Below are 15220 nucleotides of genomic sequence, written 5' to 3' on the forward strand. Positions count from 1 at the left end.
AGAAACAACCCTCTTCATGCTTCACCAGCCAGAAAACATTCTGATTAGGCGTCTTGCTTAAAACAGCCAAGACAGAGGCCTTTGCATGAAACATGCCTTGTGTTGGGTAGTAATCACAAAGGTGTGCACGGAATGAAAATCTGAAGCTGCAATCAACTTGCAGTAGTTACCTGGAGGAATAAGAACATACTAAGCAGATAATAAAATAACCTCCCTATGACGCCATGTAGGCAGGGCACACTGTCAGAAAGAAAAAAAAAGCGGTACTTGAAAGGATCCGGAGGTTGACGCACAGACAAGAGAGGTGTGCGGGACGCCTGTGTGTGTACCTGTGTGGGCTCTATACGTACCTGTGTGGGCTGTCGATGCACCTGTGATACGTGTGAGTGTCCGGGGCGCCGCCCCGTGCCCGCCCCGTGCCCGCCGTTGGCTCCGCGGCCGTTGTGCCCGAGCCGCCGCCGCCGCCGCTGCCGCCCCTCAGTCGGCGACATGGCGCGGCCGATGGCGCTCCTGCTGCTGCTGCCCGTCCTCCTGGCCGGTACCGCGGCACTGGCGGCCGGGGAAGGGGAGGGGAGCCGGGGAAGTGGGAAACGGGCCGGTACCGTGCCCCGGCCAGTGCGGGCGCGGGGAAGGGGGCACCTGAAGCGGTGCCGTGCCGCGGCTGGCTCCGGGGCGCGGCGGCGGGATGTAAGCCGGGGTGGGCACCGGCCGTCCGCAGGCAGCGCGGGGAAGCGGCACAGGATGGTGCCGGACGGCGGCTGGTCGGGGAACGCCGGGGTGGGACAGCGGCCGGTCAGGGTGTCCCAGGAGCGGACAGAGACTGCTCAGGGGGTGCCGGGTCGGGGCAGCATCCTGTCGGTAACAGCCAGGGCTGCTCCCGCGGAGGTCGGGGATCCGTGCGGGACCGGGCGCCGTTAACGCTGCTCGCTCTCCGCAGGGCTTCTCTGGTGTCCCGGCGCCATGGCCAGCTACCCGGTGAGTGCCGCCTGCCCCGTCCTCGGCAGGCACGGCCCCGCTGCCCTCCCTGCCTCCAGCCAGGCGTCCCGCTGCCCCCGGCCCTTCCCCAGAGCCAGGGCCCCGCGCTGGGGGTCTGCGCTCCGGCTCCGGAGCCCCGGCCATGAGAGGAGTCTCTCCCCACAGCTGAGGCGCTGAGGCGCCCGGGACGCTGCTAGCTCCGCAGCACACGAGCCCTGGCCATGCCCATCTCTTACCATCTCCGTCTGCATTGCCCTTCGTGAGGACTCGCTGTCCCTGTGTCCCGCTGAAGCCCAGAGGTCGGAAGGGCTGCGCTGTGGGGCACACATATGTCCTGACACCACAGCTAAGCCGTGCCAGGCAGTAGGAGCCAAGCCTCAAGTGATAGATTCCCATAAGAGCATGAAAGATAATGTGGCACTTTAAAACGCTGTGCCAGCTCCTGTTGGACAGCTTTTTGTCTGTGCATGCCGGGATTCTTTGGAAACTGAGCAGAAACTTGTTTCAAATGGTGTAACTTCGACTTATTTTGTACCTGTTTTCCCTAGCCTAACTGCGGCCAGTATAAGTATATGTGTCCAAGGGACTACCATCCAGTTTGTGGCACTGATGGAGAGACCTACGGAAACGAATGTGTGCTCTGCCTTGCTAACAGGTAGTCACTTAATTCTGTCCTTCCCTCCCCTACAGGCAAACAGAACACTCACCCTGACATTCCAGGGAACTGATAGATAATTTACTGGCTTTGGGTCATTTGTACTGTTGCACTGCAGTCTCAGCAGTGTCTTCTCAGCTGTGAATCCCTTGCAACAGATTTTGTTGTGTGATACCTGTAAATGGGTTCGATTGGATTTTGTCAGCGGGATGTACTGAATATTTGTATTAGTAATTCCTGTGAAGGAACATCTCAGAGGAGGTTGCCTGTCATGTTCATGCAATGCCATACTACCAATAAATATAATGCCAGACCCTTCCACACTTTCCATCAAAAAAATGAAAGATCCCACCCAAAATGCAGCTTTAAATATAAAATATTTATGTTCAAGATCCAATCTCCTGTACTTCCTTTCACAAAGAAGAGTTAAGAATGCCAGATGTTAGGAGAAAATACTACTTTGCCTTCAGGTTGTCTAAAAATCAAGAAAAAGACTGCCTAATAGTTGAGAGTGGGTATTTTATTCTGTAATAATTTACTATTTTTTAAAACAAATTGAAAACACAGAGAAAGTGTATCTTATGAGCATTATTACTCCCCATTACAATTCACTGGAAACCTTATAGAGAAGTCTCTCAGTACAAACTGGGAGGAACTGTTGTGAATAGAATTTTGATGGTACAAGGCAATTTATATGAATGAAATAAAAGATCTTCCGTTTCCAGCAGAAGAGTAGCAGAATAGCAGTGAGGGGAACTTAAAAAATTGTGAACAGATAGATCTCAAGTAAGGAAAGGCTGAAATGTGTTTCTGACTTTTGGGTAGAGGAAAGATTATTTCTGACCAGACAGTCTACGAAATTCAAATGGCCAAGATAAAAGGGACATAGGCCAAAATAAGGAAAGCAATAAAGGTATCAAAGAACACTCAAGGTAATATTGTAAAGAAAGTGCTGAAGCGTGTCATGGAGATGTGCAGAATTTGGTAACACTTTCACCAGAGCACAGCACAAACAACCCAACTAAGTGACACATTGCAAAGAGAATTGGTAAAGCTACATTTAATTTAAAAAAAAAAAGTAATCAAAATTCACACACAGTAGAATCTGTTAAAAGGGAAGAAAAGAGGTTCTGGCATGTTAGGTATTAGGAGCCTACCTATCTTTCCTTGATTCGAGTGATGTTGGAATAAGTTATTAAGTGATTAGCTTTGTACATAGCCAGAGGTAAAGAGGAATGTGAGCAAAGCTGATACGGATTTGTCAGAAATAATCTGATCAAATCCATGAGATTTAGTTTTTTGGCACGATAACGGGCCAAACAGAGTAGAAGGAAATAGAAGTATTGGTGCATTACATTAATAAGGCAGTTTACATTATCTCCACTTGACCTTCATGTAAGCAGACAAATAGTTATTCAGCTGAAATTGTTAAAGGATGAAGCCACAGAAGTTTGAAATGCTGTGGTTCAAAAGCAGTGATCAGCATTTTACATTTGAAAGCACTATTATATTTCATATAAGAAAAATTGCAAAATGGCATGGATATGGTGATCTGTACGGGATGTTATAAAATTTCCCAGGCATCTGGAGAAATGGAGTGAAATCAGTACAGTAAAAGACAAAAAGAAGTGCTGACTTGCCCACAGAGAACGCAAATCCATATTGTGGAGATACAGACAGGAGAGCATCTCACAACCTAAACAATGTCTTTGATCCTTTCAGAACAGAAGGATGGGCTTTGAGATCCACCCTTACATTTCTAGGATGCTTCATTTGTTTAGGCATGATCCCTCAGTTCCAGATGGATCCATGGCAGATTCCTGAATACTGCATTGCACACAGAACAAAGGGTTCTCTAGTAAAATCTGCTTCTTATTTCAACTCCTTAAGTAATTCCTTAAGTAATTAGTGATGGAGCTTATGTCTTTTTAGTATAAGATGTAAAGTATATGTTTTGTGTGATACATGGGATTAAATCCAATTATACATACAAGATAAAATTTTGTCTTAACCATCTTTTTTTGCTGTCTTCTTATATGCTCAGAAATATGTATTTTGGTCTGATGGGACACACGGTGGCCAGATACTCTCCTGTGGTTTTTCTGTTATAGTTCAGTATTTGGCATATTTGGAGGCCTTCTATTTCAGTCTGGAGTTGTTCTAAAGTGTTTGACTTGGCATGAACACAACACAGATAAAACATTTTGCTTTATCAGAGGAATTTCAGCTTTGAAAAACAGTCCATAGTCATAAGCAGTGATCATTCCACTCCAAGTAATTTAAGGTACAGTCTGTCACACATCTTAGGAGGACAGAATGAAGAGATTTTTCTGCCCTATTTAGCAAGCTGCATGACCAGTTGCTGAAATAGTGCAATGTGGTGATATAGAAACAGATATAGGGACACATCCAGTACTAAATTACAAAACAGTCACTTCTCAATTAACTCAGAGTGATTCTCAGTTGCCATCTTGCAGGTTTGTTCTGGCCCTTATTTAACCCCATGAAGGGACCTCTTGGAGGGAGCTGTACTTCCTGATGGACAAGACAGTTCTGTCCATGAGTTCTTTTAGCCATGAAGGACTGTGTGGGCACCTGGAGAGCCCTGTGTGAATTGAGTGCTGCAGAAGAGGTTGCTGCAGTTGATGCATGATAACATGGGACACCTTGAGCAAAGGTGCAGCACAAACCCTCCCCATCCTGGCTCTGCAATGAAGCCCCTTAACTTTAAGAGTGAAGTTGGTTTTCTTCCCTACCTTTCTTTTTTCTTTTAAAGCTTAGATTTAATCTATTCTTAAGTGGGTGCTCAAATGCAAATCCCAGGTCTCTTCCACACTCAGTGTCCAGTAGCAATGACAACATCTGATCTTAGTTTAAACCTAATCCGACAGCAATAGGTGCTCTTTGGAAATAGATGCAGCAGCTTGAAGTGTCTCTGCAGGGTTTAACATAAGAGCTATCCTTCAGCCAGAACTACTCCTTACATCCTTACCAGTGCTTTACATCCCCTAGCCCTGATTTTGCCTTTCATATTCCTGATCTGCTCCACTACCTTCTGGTTAAAAGATCCCACATAAAACTATTAGTACAGATTAACCCTGCTTTTGGGTAAACATAAGTCTCTTGAATTTAATCAAGAGTAAACCAGCTTGATTCTATTAAGATAAGGAAGCAAACTGATGATCTGGGACAATTTGCATTCTATTACTTTCTTTTTCTGTCTGTACTTGCCTAATAAATTGAGATTTGTAAATGGAGCACCCCAAAGTACTTACAAAAAACAAAACAAAACAAACCAGTGTTCCCAAACTAAGGGGTACTTGGTTAAAATTTCCCTAAAGAAGATTCCAGCATTCAGAGAACCACACATTCAAAATTTAGTGAAGCCTCAGATGCAGAGGTGCATCAGGATGCACAGCCTTCCCACTGAATTCCCATGTGAATGGGGGAAATATTGTAAACATTAGAACTGGTTTGCACTTTAGAGACTACAAAGTTTAACTTGTATTAGGGCTTTGCAATTAACATGTTGGTCCTCATGGTGCGATTTGTCATGTGGTTTGACAGTTCTCAGATTTGCAGATGGTTTTATCAGGTTTTTATAGGTAACAAAGCTTGTGGTAAGTTACTCTGTGTATGTGATTCATAAATTTTTGCATCATGGTTACTTTGTGGTAATGCTTTCAGTAGGTGATGCAATTAATGCATCACTGCATCTAACTGACTACATAGAAAGACATGAGAGAGTCCACTTTATAAGATGTCTGTAAAATTCAAGTAGTGTTCCTCTTCTAATATATTTTTCTTCTGCTTGCAGGGAAGATAACACACATATAGAAATTCTCCGAGAAGGACATTGCTGATATGATAGATGGCCACTTTTTGAGAAGATGAGAGGGTCATAGACAATCCAAATGGAAACAATGCCTTAAGTGTATCTTCTGTGTAGCCAGTCTTAATAAACAAGCTTGCATATTTAAAGTATGTTTACTGTATTAATACCTGTGGTTGTAAACATATCCATAGTACAGTTATAACCTGAGCCCTGATTTATTTTCTTACTAAAGATGGATCATAAGAAAGAGATGTCCTGACTCTAGACCAGTAGATCAGTTGTCCAGAGAAGGGATTGAGTGTACCAAGGAAGGAAGTGAATGGGTACCAAGTGCCATTCCCACAGTCCCACATGGATCAAGGAGACCCCAGCATCTCTGTGAAAGGCAGTGCTCTTTGGCTCTGGGGTATTCTGAGCCCACAGGTGCTGTGGAGAACCACTGGAGGGGTTTCATGTGGCAGCTACCAAACTGGTGACAGCGACCTGACACGTACCAAGCCTCTGTCCCTGGCTCCCTACCTGCAGGTCCTGCTGGTAGAGGGCAGTGACCTGGGCACCCTCTGCTCTTGCTGCATGTAAGGGCTGTTTTGGAATGCTGGAGGCATGGGCAGGGAGCATGTACTGCCCTCCGGGTCCCCCTCCCTCTGGGTGCTGCTCCCTGGGGCTGTGCTGTCACCAGCCTGGCTGGAACCCAAGAGCCACTTCCTGTGGCAAACATCAAAGCAAAATTGGAAAGCTCAAGACTCCTGTGAAGGGGTACACTCCAGAGTGGCTCTGGTGTGCCCTCCCACAGGGAGGGTGTGCAAGAGCTGGGGTTTGGTCTTCTCCTTGTACTTGTCATGGATATGGGCACATATCTTAGGTTTGTTCCTTTCTGTTCCAATGCACACCTGTTTTTTGCATGCTGGTTGAAATTAACTGTATTTGGGCTGTCCTCCCTGCTTGGTAATTCACAGGTGGCTTCTACCTTTGATCTCAGCCAAGCAGCACCTGCTCTCCCCCTGCCCCCAGACAATGGCTTAGTCAGGCTTTGCTGGGCAGCAGCAGGGCAGGTAGAGATGTACAGCATGTTTCATGCCTGAGCAACATTCTCAGGTCAGTGACTTCGGGTTTGAAAAACAGTAATGTTTTTTGCCTTACAGTTCCTTTAAAGGGTCAAAACTATCCTTACCTTCCAGCACATGCCTGCTTTCATTTTCTTTGAGCAAAGACTAATCACTGATGAAGGAATGTCATGTGTGGTACAACTGGAGGGCTAGAAGTCAAAAAAAGCCCCAAAACAGTAGGGTACCCCAGTTGGGTGTTTATGAAGCTTTATAGCTCAAAAAGATGGTGAATGGAAGTATGATGGATTTGATTTTTTAAAGTTAAAACTGTACATTTAGGACCATGTTGAGAGCATTATACAAACATTTCTTGAACTCAGTCTTGATGCTTCATTGGAAGCCTGTTTCAGTGCCCAGCTGCCCTCTATGTGAAGAACCTTTTCCTAACATCCAACCTAAACCTCCCGTAACACAGCTTCACAACATAATTTACAATATTAACATAATAATAACAACAGATTAACAGTATAATTCATAATACAGTATCATAGAAAGATGTTATTGTAATCTTTAGATGTCAACAACCTTATGGCAAGCATTGCCCTTAGCTTATTACACGTGTGTGAGGCTAACAAGGAGTTAGCCCAGCTGAATGGCATGACTGTGAATCAAGAAAGGATCTTTTTGCTTTCTGAGCTCAGGTGGTTGAGCAATATTTTGATTGATTAGGACTTTATGTTTTCTAGCTTCACAGGATCAGCACAGTCTTGATCTCACTGGGAGGAGAATGTGCGGCGATCCATATAGATCAAAGGAAGGTCAGAAGATGTCTTACTGCATCTTGCTAACGAAATGAGGAGATGAATGGCTTTTTTTCCCTGGTTGTGTTACAAGATGAGTGGTTTTTTTTTTTTTTTTTTTTTTTTAACTGGTTAGATTCCCAGCTCTCCCTCCTGTGGAATTTTAATTGTCTTTTTAAATTTGCCAAGGAAACATGTTTTTAAAAGTTCCCTGAACTCCACGTACTGTTGCTCAGCAGGCACAGTGTGTGTGATTTCTGGGACAGCTGGGCTCCAGCTCCCAGTTTAGCTGTGGGTAGTTTGGAAGTGCTCAGCCCCTTGCTTCAGGCACCCTTTGAAGGGTATGCAGGCTTTCTCCACCAGAGCTGTAACTGGTTAGTAACACTGGTATCTAGAGGGAAAAAGAAGTCTTTCATGGGTGACACAGGACCATGGGCAGGAGCAAAAGGGAATGCCATGTTTGAATCCTGTGGGAGACAGTCGGTACGAAGATTTGTGGATTTCCAGCTCGCTCTCTAGGCGGCAGCATTTGTTTTCTTTTAAAGCTCATTTTGTGTTCTCAGTAGGGGGTGCAGGAAAGGCTTTTTATTCATCGTTTTCGTTTCAATGCATAAACATCCTGTTAGAAGTTTGTTTTCAACTGCATTATTTTTAGTGTCACTGATACACGGTCAATCTCATTTAGTTGGCAAAGTTAACTTGCTTTTTCCTGATCATTGACTCTAAGTATATTTTTTGGAGGAGACTCCGTGGTACACAATTTGGTAGAAACGTTATTCTTTGTGCAGATGACTCACAGATGAAGCTGTGGCATTCATTGCCATGTGTAGGATTGCACTGGCTTCTATCTTAGCTTTGTGGTTTTCAAGCTGGTCACATAGCAACTGCTTCATTTCCTAAACTCTAAGCATCTATAGAAGTAGTGTAGGTTTCTGGACAGGGAATTCTTAGCTAGATAACCTCAGAAAAAACCTCCAACTTTTCTCTGTGAAAGTGCCCCATCTTTACATTAAGGAAAAAATTAACCCTTTTAAGTGCTTCTTCATTCATCTGGTGAGAAATTATGCAAGAATCTGGTACATGTGTTTAATTTTACCTTTTAAGCAGTTCTGAATATTTCTTCCTGACATTAGGTGCAAGTGTTTAGAGTTGACCTAAAGCTGTTCCTACATAAGCTAGTCTGTTCCAGCTCCCCCGCTGAAAAGTGCCTAGTAATATCTGGTGTCACTGTAGATTCTGTGGGATATTGCAGCAAGCCCCAAACTGCTGCACTGGAGGGGACTGGGATTTCTGGAAGTCCTTTCTTATCTGCCAGTCCCCTTCAGATATTTTGGATACCCAGCAATTTGCAGATGCCTGTAAATGGACACCTGAAGTGAACCCTCTCTCTTCATTTGAAGAGCATCTGTCAAAGAGGAGTGGCTTCTGTAGGAGGCTTTGGGGTTGTTGTACTGTAGCTTTCTGCATGCACACTGTTACCTTCTGGTAAACTTTGGGAAACTCCAAGTAGCTTGCTTCTCTCTGAATTTCTAAAAAATCAGCTTTGCATTTACATAGTTTTTCTTGCCCCACAATGTTTCTGTCTTCCCTATGGTAGGAGACATAAGTACAGCTGGATGCACAAAGCTGTAGTGAAATGTGAGGTTGTGAATGGAAGGTCACATCAATGATTATCTGCTAAGAATCACAGAATCATGAAGGTTGGAAAAAACCTTTAAGATCATCAACTGTAAACATAACACTGCCAAGTCCGACTAAGCTGTGTTACTAAATATCAATCCTGACAACCAAGCAAAATGCAAATTGTGTCCCTGGTGCTTTCTCTGACTATCAACTTGCCCTCTGCCCAAAGGACACAGTCAACCCCCTTGGCCAGATCATTGATAAAGAGATTAAATAGGGCTGGCCCCAACACTGAACCCTGGGGAAACTCACTAGTGACCATCCACCAGCTAGATGTAACTCCACTCACCAACACTGTCTGGGTCCTGCCACCCAGACAGTTTTTTACATGGCACACAGTGCATCCATCCATTCCATGCATGACCAGCCAGTTTCTCCAGGAGAACTTAGGGATCTGCCACCATAACCAAAGTTTAAAACTTGACTGTTTATTGAGAGCTAGATAGTATTCATGTCAGAATCAAATAGGACAAGGCAATAAGCAAGTAATCTCCATGGATCAGCCAAAGTAAAATTTCCTAAATTCTGGGCATAAGGGTCTGTAAATTCCTAGTATCACTTGTTCCTAAGTGACTGAGTCCAAAAAGAGGAAAAACCTGCATATTTTGGGGACTTCTTCCACTTCTTCACAGAGAAAGAAGAATATGCTTTTTAAAAGTCATCAGAAGAGGAAAAGAAGGGTTTTAACTCTGAAAAGAAAACTGTTTGGGCTTATGAGGAGGGAAAAAACATTTGCTGTCCCCTGCAAGCATTGCCTTTGGACTCTGCACCAGTTAGGCAAAAAAGCACATACAAGTAATAAAGGGCTAGAATAGCATGTATACATGCAAAAAATTTGTCAAATACCAGCAAAATTTTATTTCTCATAAGGAATACTAGAACAGGAACACACAGAGGTTTTAGGAACAATGTTCTTCAAGATGTTCACAATCCTAGGCTACCTGATCTAGAGGGCCCTGCTTGAAGCTGAAGAGGTCATTTCCACCTCATTTATTCTGCAATTTGCAATAGCAACAGGCTGGTGCATTTGCAACCAGCACCTGCACTGCCCAAAGTCGGGTGTTATCAGAACCACCTGAACCACCTCGACAGGTCTGACTACTTACGAGAAAGCACCTCAGTTATCTGGAGTGCTGTGTGTAGGTGCACAGCAGAAAAATGCCTCTGAGCCTTCTGCCTAACTTCCCATCTCTTGCATTCAATTTCCTTGGGCGAAAACATCATGAAATGAGTGTTTAGGATCAACGGTCTGCCATTAGGGAATGATCAGAGTACTTTATTCAGAACAGATAAAACACTTTCAGGCACTCAAGAAAGCCTCCAGTTCCTCAGAAATTACAGGACTGAACAACATCCGGCAGAGACCAGCAGGCTGTGAGCAGTTACACACCAGGTGTCTCCTGTGTGTCCCTGCTCCCAGGTCACCAACATTTCCAATGCAGCAGTGGGCTGGGCACAGAGAGCAGAGCTGGCCCCTTGTGTATTTTCCCCATGGCTCATATTTGCCGTGGTCAGGCACACAAGTCAGCAAATCTATTTCAATGCACAGAACAGGTGAATGGGCAGCAGAGGCTAGAATAAGTGTCTTGCTGAAAGAATATCTGCTAAGTGAAGTATATTTCAATGAAGCAGGTGCTGGAAACCCTGGACAGCATTCCCTCGCCATGCAGACAGGCCTGCGCTGGACAACAGGAGTAGCACAGGGGACGCAGCTCTCCAGTGGGCTCCCTGAGCTCAGCCCTGCTGTGCCCACTGCACTGAGCAGGGCTTTCTGCAGCCAGGCCAGAGCCCTAAGCAACAGGAGACATGGCCCTACATAAAGCTCTCCCTGGAGAAGACCTTACTAGCCAGGACTAGGCCTAGGACAAGAAACAGCCTTTGAAGAAGGGAGAAAAACTCACCCAGAGAAGCCAGACAGACTGGCTGTATGTAGCACCAGCCAGCCAAGAGATGGGCACATAGGCACTTGGAGCAACATGAGAGCAAACCCGTGCCAGTGCCAGAAGCCTTCCTTCTGCTTCAAACAGCCTCAGATTGGCAGTGAGCCTCCAGAACCTGCCCTCACCACTGATGGGAATTGGGCCCCAGCCTTGGGTGTCCCCCCAACCACTTCCCTCCAGCAGGACAAGGTGCTAAAAGACGTGCTGTGACAAGAGTGTGACTTCCCTAAGCAGTGGTGCAGGAATGGCTTTGTTAGCTCAGGTTTCTTAGGCTGTTTGTGCTTGTTTGAGCCTGCTGGGCTCTCCCCTGGGTTGAGCATTCTCCAGCTGCTTGCCTATGCAGCACTGCACCCTGCTCCCATACTCCTTCCCTGGAAAATACCCCCATTCACCAGCCCAGTCACCATACCCTGAAAGACATGGCAAGGGCACCCTCCTCCATCCTGGAGCCTCTCTGTCAGGCACACTAGACACAACCAACTGACAGTGGAGTGCCTGAGCCCCCAGAGCTGGAGCAGTGGGAAGATCTCAGGAGCAGGGGATGTCCCACTAAATGTGACCCACTCCCTGGGGTGATGAGGCTGTCAGAGCAATCAGGAAGGCATTTGTGAATGCTTCTGTTGTGCTCACACAGCTGATCCCATGGCCAGCTGTGTAGAGAAGACTGTGGGCAGCTAGTATCCTGTCAGTGCCAGCTTCCCTGGAGCCCTCTTTAGCAACCAGGTTGCTAAAGGGAACAAAATTCTTGAAGTTAATCACATAGGGCCCTTGAAGCCAGTCCTTGACACCCGGCAGGTGGACAAAGTCTCCAGGAAGGAATATTCCTTCCCTGTTCATTGTCACTCTGCAAGTCATTCTAGTTGTCTGCCAGTGTCACAGGGCACCACAGGTGCCACAGGGACTGTGGTGTGTGTCACACAGAGATGACCCATCCTGCTCATCGCCTGTGGCAATGCCTCAGCAGCTGGTGGCACCAGAGCCACTTCTCCACAGGTCCCTGCCCAAGCTGGTCCAACAGAAAACACAGGTTGCCAGCTGCATGGCACTGCTGCCATGAGGCAGGCATAAGGACCAGGCACCTGTAGGCTCCCTGGCGTGGGACAGCAAGGGGAAAATATCATCCTTGTCCCTTATGGTGAAGGCTGAGGAAGGTCATGGGATGGTCAGCATCTGTGCTCACCCTGCTCAAAGCGGGTCTTCAGGATGGCATTCCTGCTGCAACTGAGAGGGCCATGTTTGTGACAGGCAAATACTTGGACAGAGCTCATCCCTGCTCTGGGGAGGGAGAAAGTCCTTTCATTGACCTTGAAGTATTTGACTTGAAATATTTGATCACTGAAGTATTTGAGTCAGGATCTCCAAAACCAGGCAGCTTCAGCCTAGAGATTCATAACAGAACAGATTTCAGCAGACATTTTCCAGCCTCTCATCTCCCTGACTTGCTCCCTAGAAAATGCACAGCCATCTGAGTCTGTGGAAGGGCACTGGCACTCCCAGGGCAGAGAGCAGATCTGCAGATCTACTCTGTCCTCCCTCCCTGCCTCTCACCAGTGCCAGAGCCTGTGTTTTCCTGAGCTGGGCATGGCAGCAGCTCCCACGTGTGGTGATGCCCTGCCAGCTGTCTCTGCGTGCTGCAGCACGTTCTGCCTACAAGCTATGGCAGCGCTGCTGAAAATCCTCCCGGCAAGGAACTGCACGTATCAACTCCCGGTTTAGTCACTTCAAAACAATCTGGTTAGTAAGAGTCAGAGTAGGGAGGAAGACTGTACCCCAGGCAGAGATTGCACAGGGAAATACCAATGAGATGACACTGTTCTCTGAGAAGTACTGGAACAACGGGAGGAATAATAAAACACTGCAGTTTCCATCCACACAACTGTATCCCACGGACAAAGTAAAGGCAGGGATCTTGTTGGAAGTCACATCTGATTAGTATCTGTCTGGTCTGGATCCGTTGTGCTGCTGAGGAGAGACAGGCTGAACTCTGCCCACTAAAAACAAAGGAAAATGCAGAGAGAGAGAGAGCAGAAGAGACAGTTGCTGAGCCCAGGCCAGCAGCCCTGCTCCAGCAGCAAGGAGCCACCTGTGCCCACATCCTTTTCCCCCTGCCCAGGGCGTGGTCTGGGTAAGCACTGTGTGCTGCTGGCTCTTGGGGTGCAACCAGTGTTGCTGCTCTCCTAGGGAAAAAAACTGATCAAAAGAACTATGACTCAGTCAAGTTCTTGCGTGTTGGGATGTCCAACAAAGGCAACAGCCAGCTGCACCCTGAAGAACAACCAACCTCTTATGCTGTTATGGGGCATGGAGGTAGAAGTCTCATCTGGTTAGCTGCAAGAGTTGTCCTTTGAGTCAGTACTGGCTAGTCAGAAAACTCTTCTCTAACTGAATGGAAGCCAAAATATTCTGTAAAGCCTTGTTTCCAACCACATTTTTTGGATTAGTGGCCAGAAAACCCCAGCATATCAGGAAAAAAAAAACCACTGGTAAACAAAACAGAAGATGGCTTTTGAGGTTTTCCTTTGCACTGGGGTGTTTGGAGGGAGAAAGGAACCTTTTGTGCTCTCTCTGACACTTGGATTGTTGTGGAGTCTGGAAAGCACTTTTTTTTTTTTTTTTTTTTTTTTTTTTTTTACATACTCAGAAAAAGAAAAAAAAATCTCTGCTTAATCCCCAGACAAGAGATGCTGGTGCTAAGCCTCAGTTTCATGAAAGAAAACATGGCAAAATTCAAGAGAGACATGTGCATGAAAAGGAGGAAATATGAACAACTCAGAAAAGCTATGTTATATCCAATTCTATCCTGATGGCTTGACAAGTTGCTTCCCCTGTCTCCTTTCCATGTTTGTTTTCCTTCCATTCTGTCTCCACACAGTGTTAAAGGGACAACAACTGGGCCAGCATGGGCATGAGCTGTGTGTTGAATGCCCACCCCACCTTCCCCCCAAAAGTGACTTCAGCCAATATCTTACCATGGAGCAATATGGATGATATTCAAGCCTCTGCAAAAGGGGTCCAGAGGAGTGGGGTGCTGAATGCAGGCTGCAGCTGCCAACCCCTCCTTGCAATGCCACAGTATTTTGCAAAATTGTCACATGTACATCACAACAGCTGTACTTCTCAACATGAAAAACAAGTCTCTCTGTTGGGCCTGGATGCACCCTTCATTTTGTTTCTACTTAATCTAATTCTGCTGACAAAGGACATCCTCTGGGGACAGGATTTCTTTAAATCAGGTGAGGCATAAATTCCATCAGTACTTCGACCCTATCCCAGGAGGAAAAATGGGGCCTAAAAGATTTCAGAAAAGGTCAGAAAAGCATTATCATGTACCAGCCAGATGTGAACAGATTTGTGACATGACTTTCACAGTGTCACTGGAGGACTCCCAGCACCTCTGAAACAATTTCAGTGGGGTGTCTCAGCCTGAAACAGGTCACTGTCAGTGCTCCCAGTGCAAGTCTGGGCTGGGTTCACAGGCTAAAAGAAAAGGGTTTTTCCACATTAAAGGCTTTCTCTACACTGACAGTAATAAACAAGGGAAGAGAGGAGCCTATCTTGTTCCTGTGGGCCAGGTTCCTCACATTTTGCAGTGCTTGGGGCACATGCATGAAAGGAAAAAAAAAAAAAGACAGCATACAAACATAGGAAAATCTTTCTGGAACAGAATATTTTCCCATCTGTCCTGTCATCAAGGCTGGCCAAGAACAGATGCCAGAGCAGAGCACAGACATGGGGCAGATAAGTAGCAATACCCCAGAGAGCTCCCCCAAGGAGGGTTTGGGACCTCTGCCTGGATTTTCCCACATTGGGGTTGAAATCCAAGCCTAAGTCCTGCTGCAGGGGTCTGCTCCAGCCTCCCTGAATGCACTCTGATGCCCCCAGCCATGGCTACTGGAGCCATCTCCCTGGACACCTCTTCCAATCTGCTCCTGTGCACCCATTGCTCCTGTTGCTTAGCACCAGTGATAAATAGGACATATTCCTCTGGCCAGGTGCCTGCCCAAGGCATGCAGGATCAAGTCTTTCCCCAAAAACCTCTCTGGCAGCCACTGAACAGCACCATTTGGTTTATGAGGCAGCAAAGCTATCCCCTGATCTTGCTTGATCAGTGTCATCCTGCTAGGAAAACTGGCACAGGTCTATCTGTCCTTTGGCACAGATCTCTTTGCAATCCCCTTGCCTTGGCCCATGTTTCCCCCAGCATTACAAAACCTCTTCAGGACAGTCTTGGCTCACTGCTAAACATAGGGGAGGTTTCTTGCCTGGGTTTGTCCGGCCACTTCTCC

The 15220-nt window shown here is 46.3% G+C and overlaps 1 protein-coding gene across 1 annotated transcript; it reads left to right on the forward strand.

The window, feature by feature from the left end:
* Positions 1 to 489: 489 nt before the first annotated feature.
* Positions 490 to 5696, forward strand: SPINK2 (serine peptidase inhibitor Kazal type 2). Its single transcript, XM_066316840.1, has 4 exons — positions 490 to 538; positions 938 to 975; positions 1524 to 1630; positions 5448 to 5696. The coding sequence occupies exons 1-4, from the start codon at positions 490 to 492 to the stop codon at positions 5491 to 5493; spliced, it is 240 nt and encodes a 79-aa protein (XP_066172937.1). The 3' UTR covers positions 5494 to 5696.
* Positions 5697 to 15220: the final 9524 nt, after the last annotated feature.

Source organism: Sylvia atricapilla, chromosome 4, assembly GCF_009819655.1.
Source record: "Sylvia atricapilla isolate bSylAtr1 chromosome 4, bSylAtr1.pri, whole genome shotgun sequence".
Classification (NCBI taxonomy): domain Eukaryota; kingdom Metazoa; phylum Chordata; class Aves; order Passeriformes; family Sylviidae; genus Sylvia; species Sylvia atricapilla.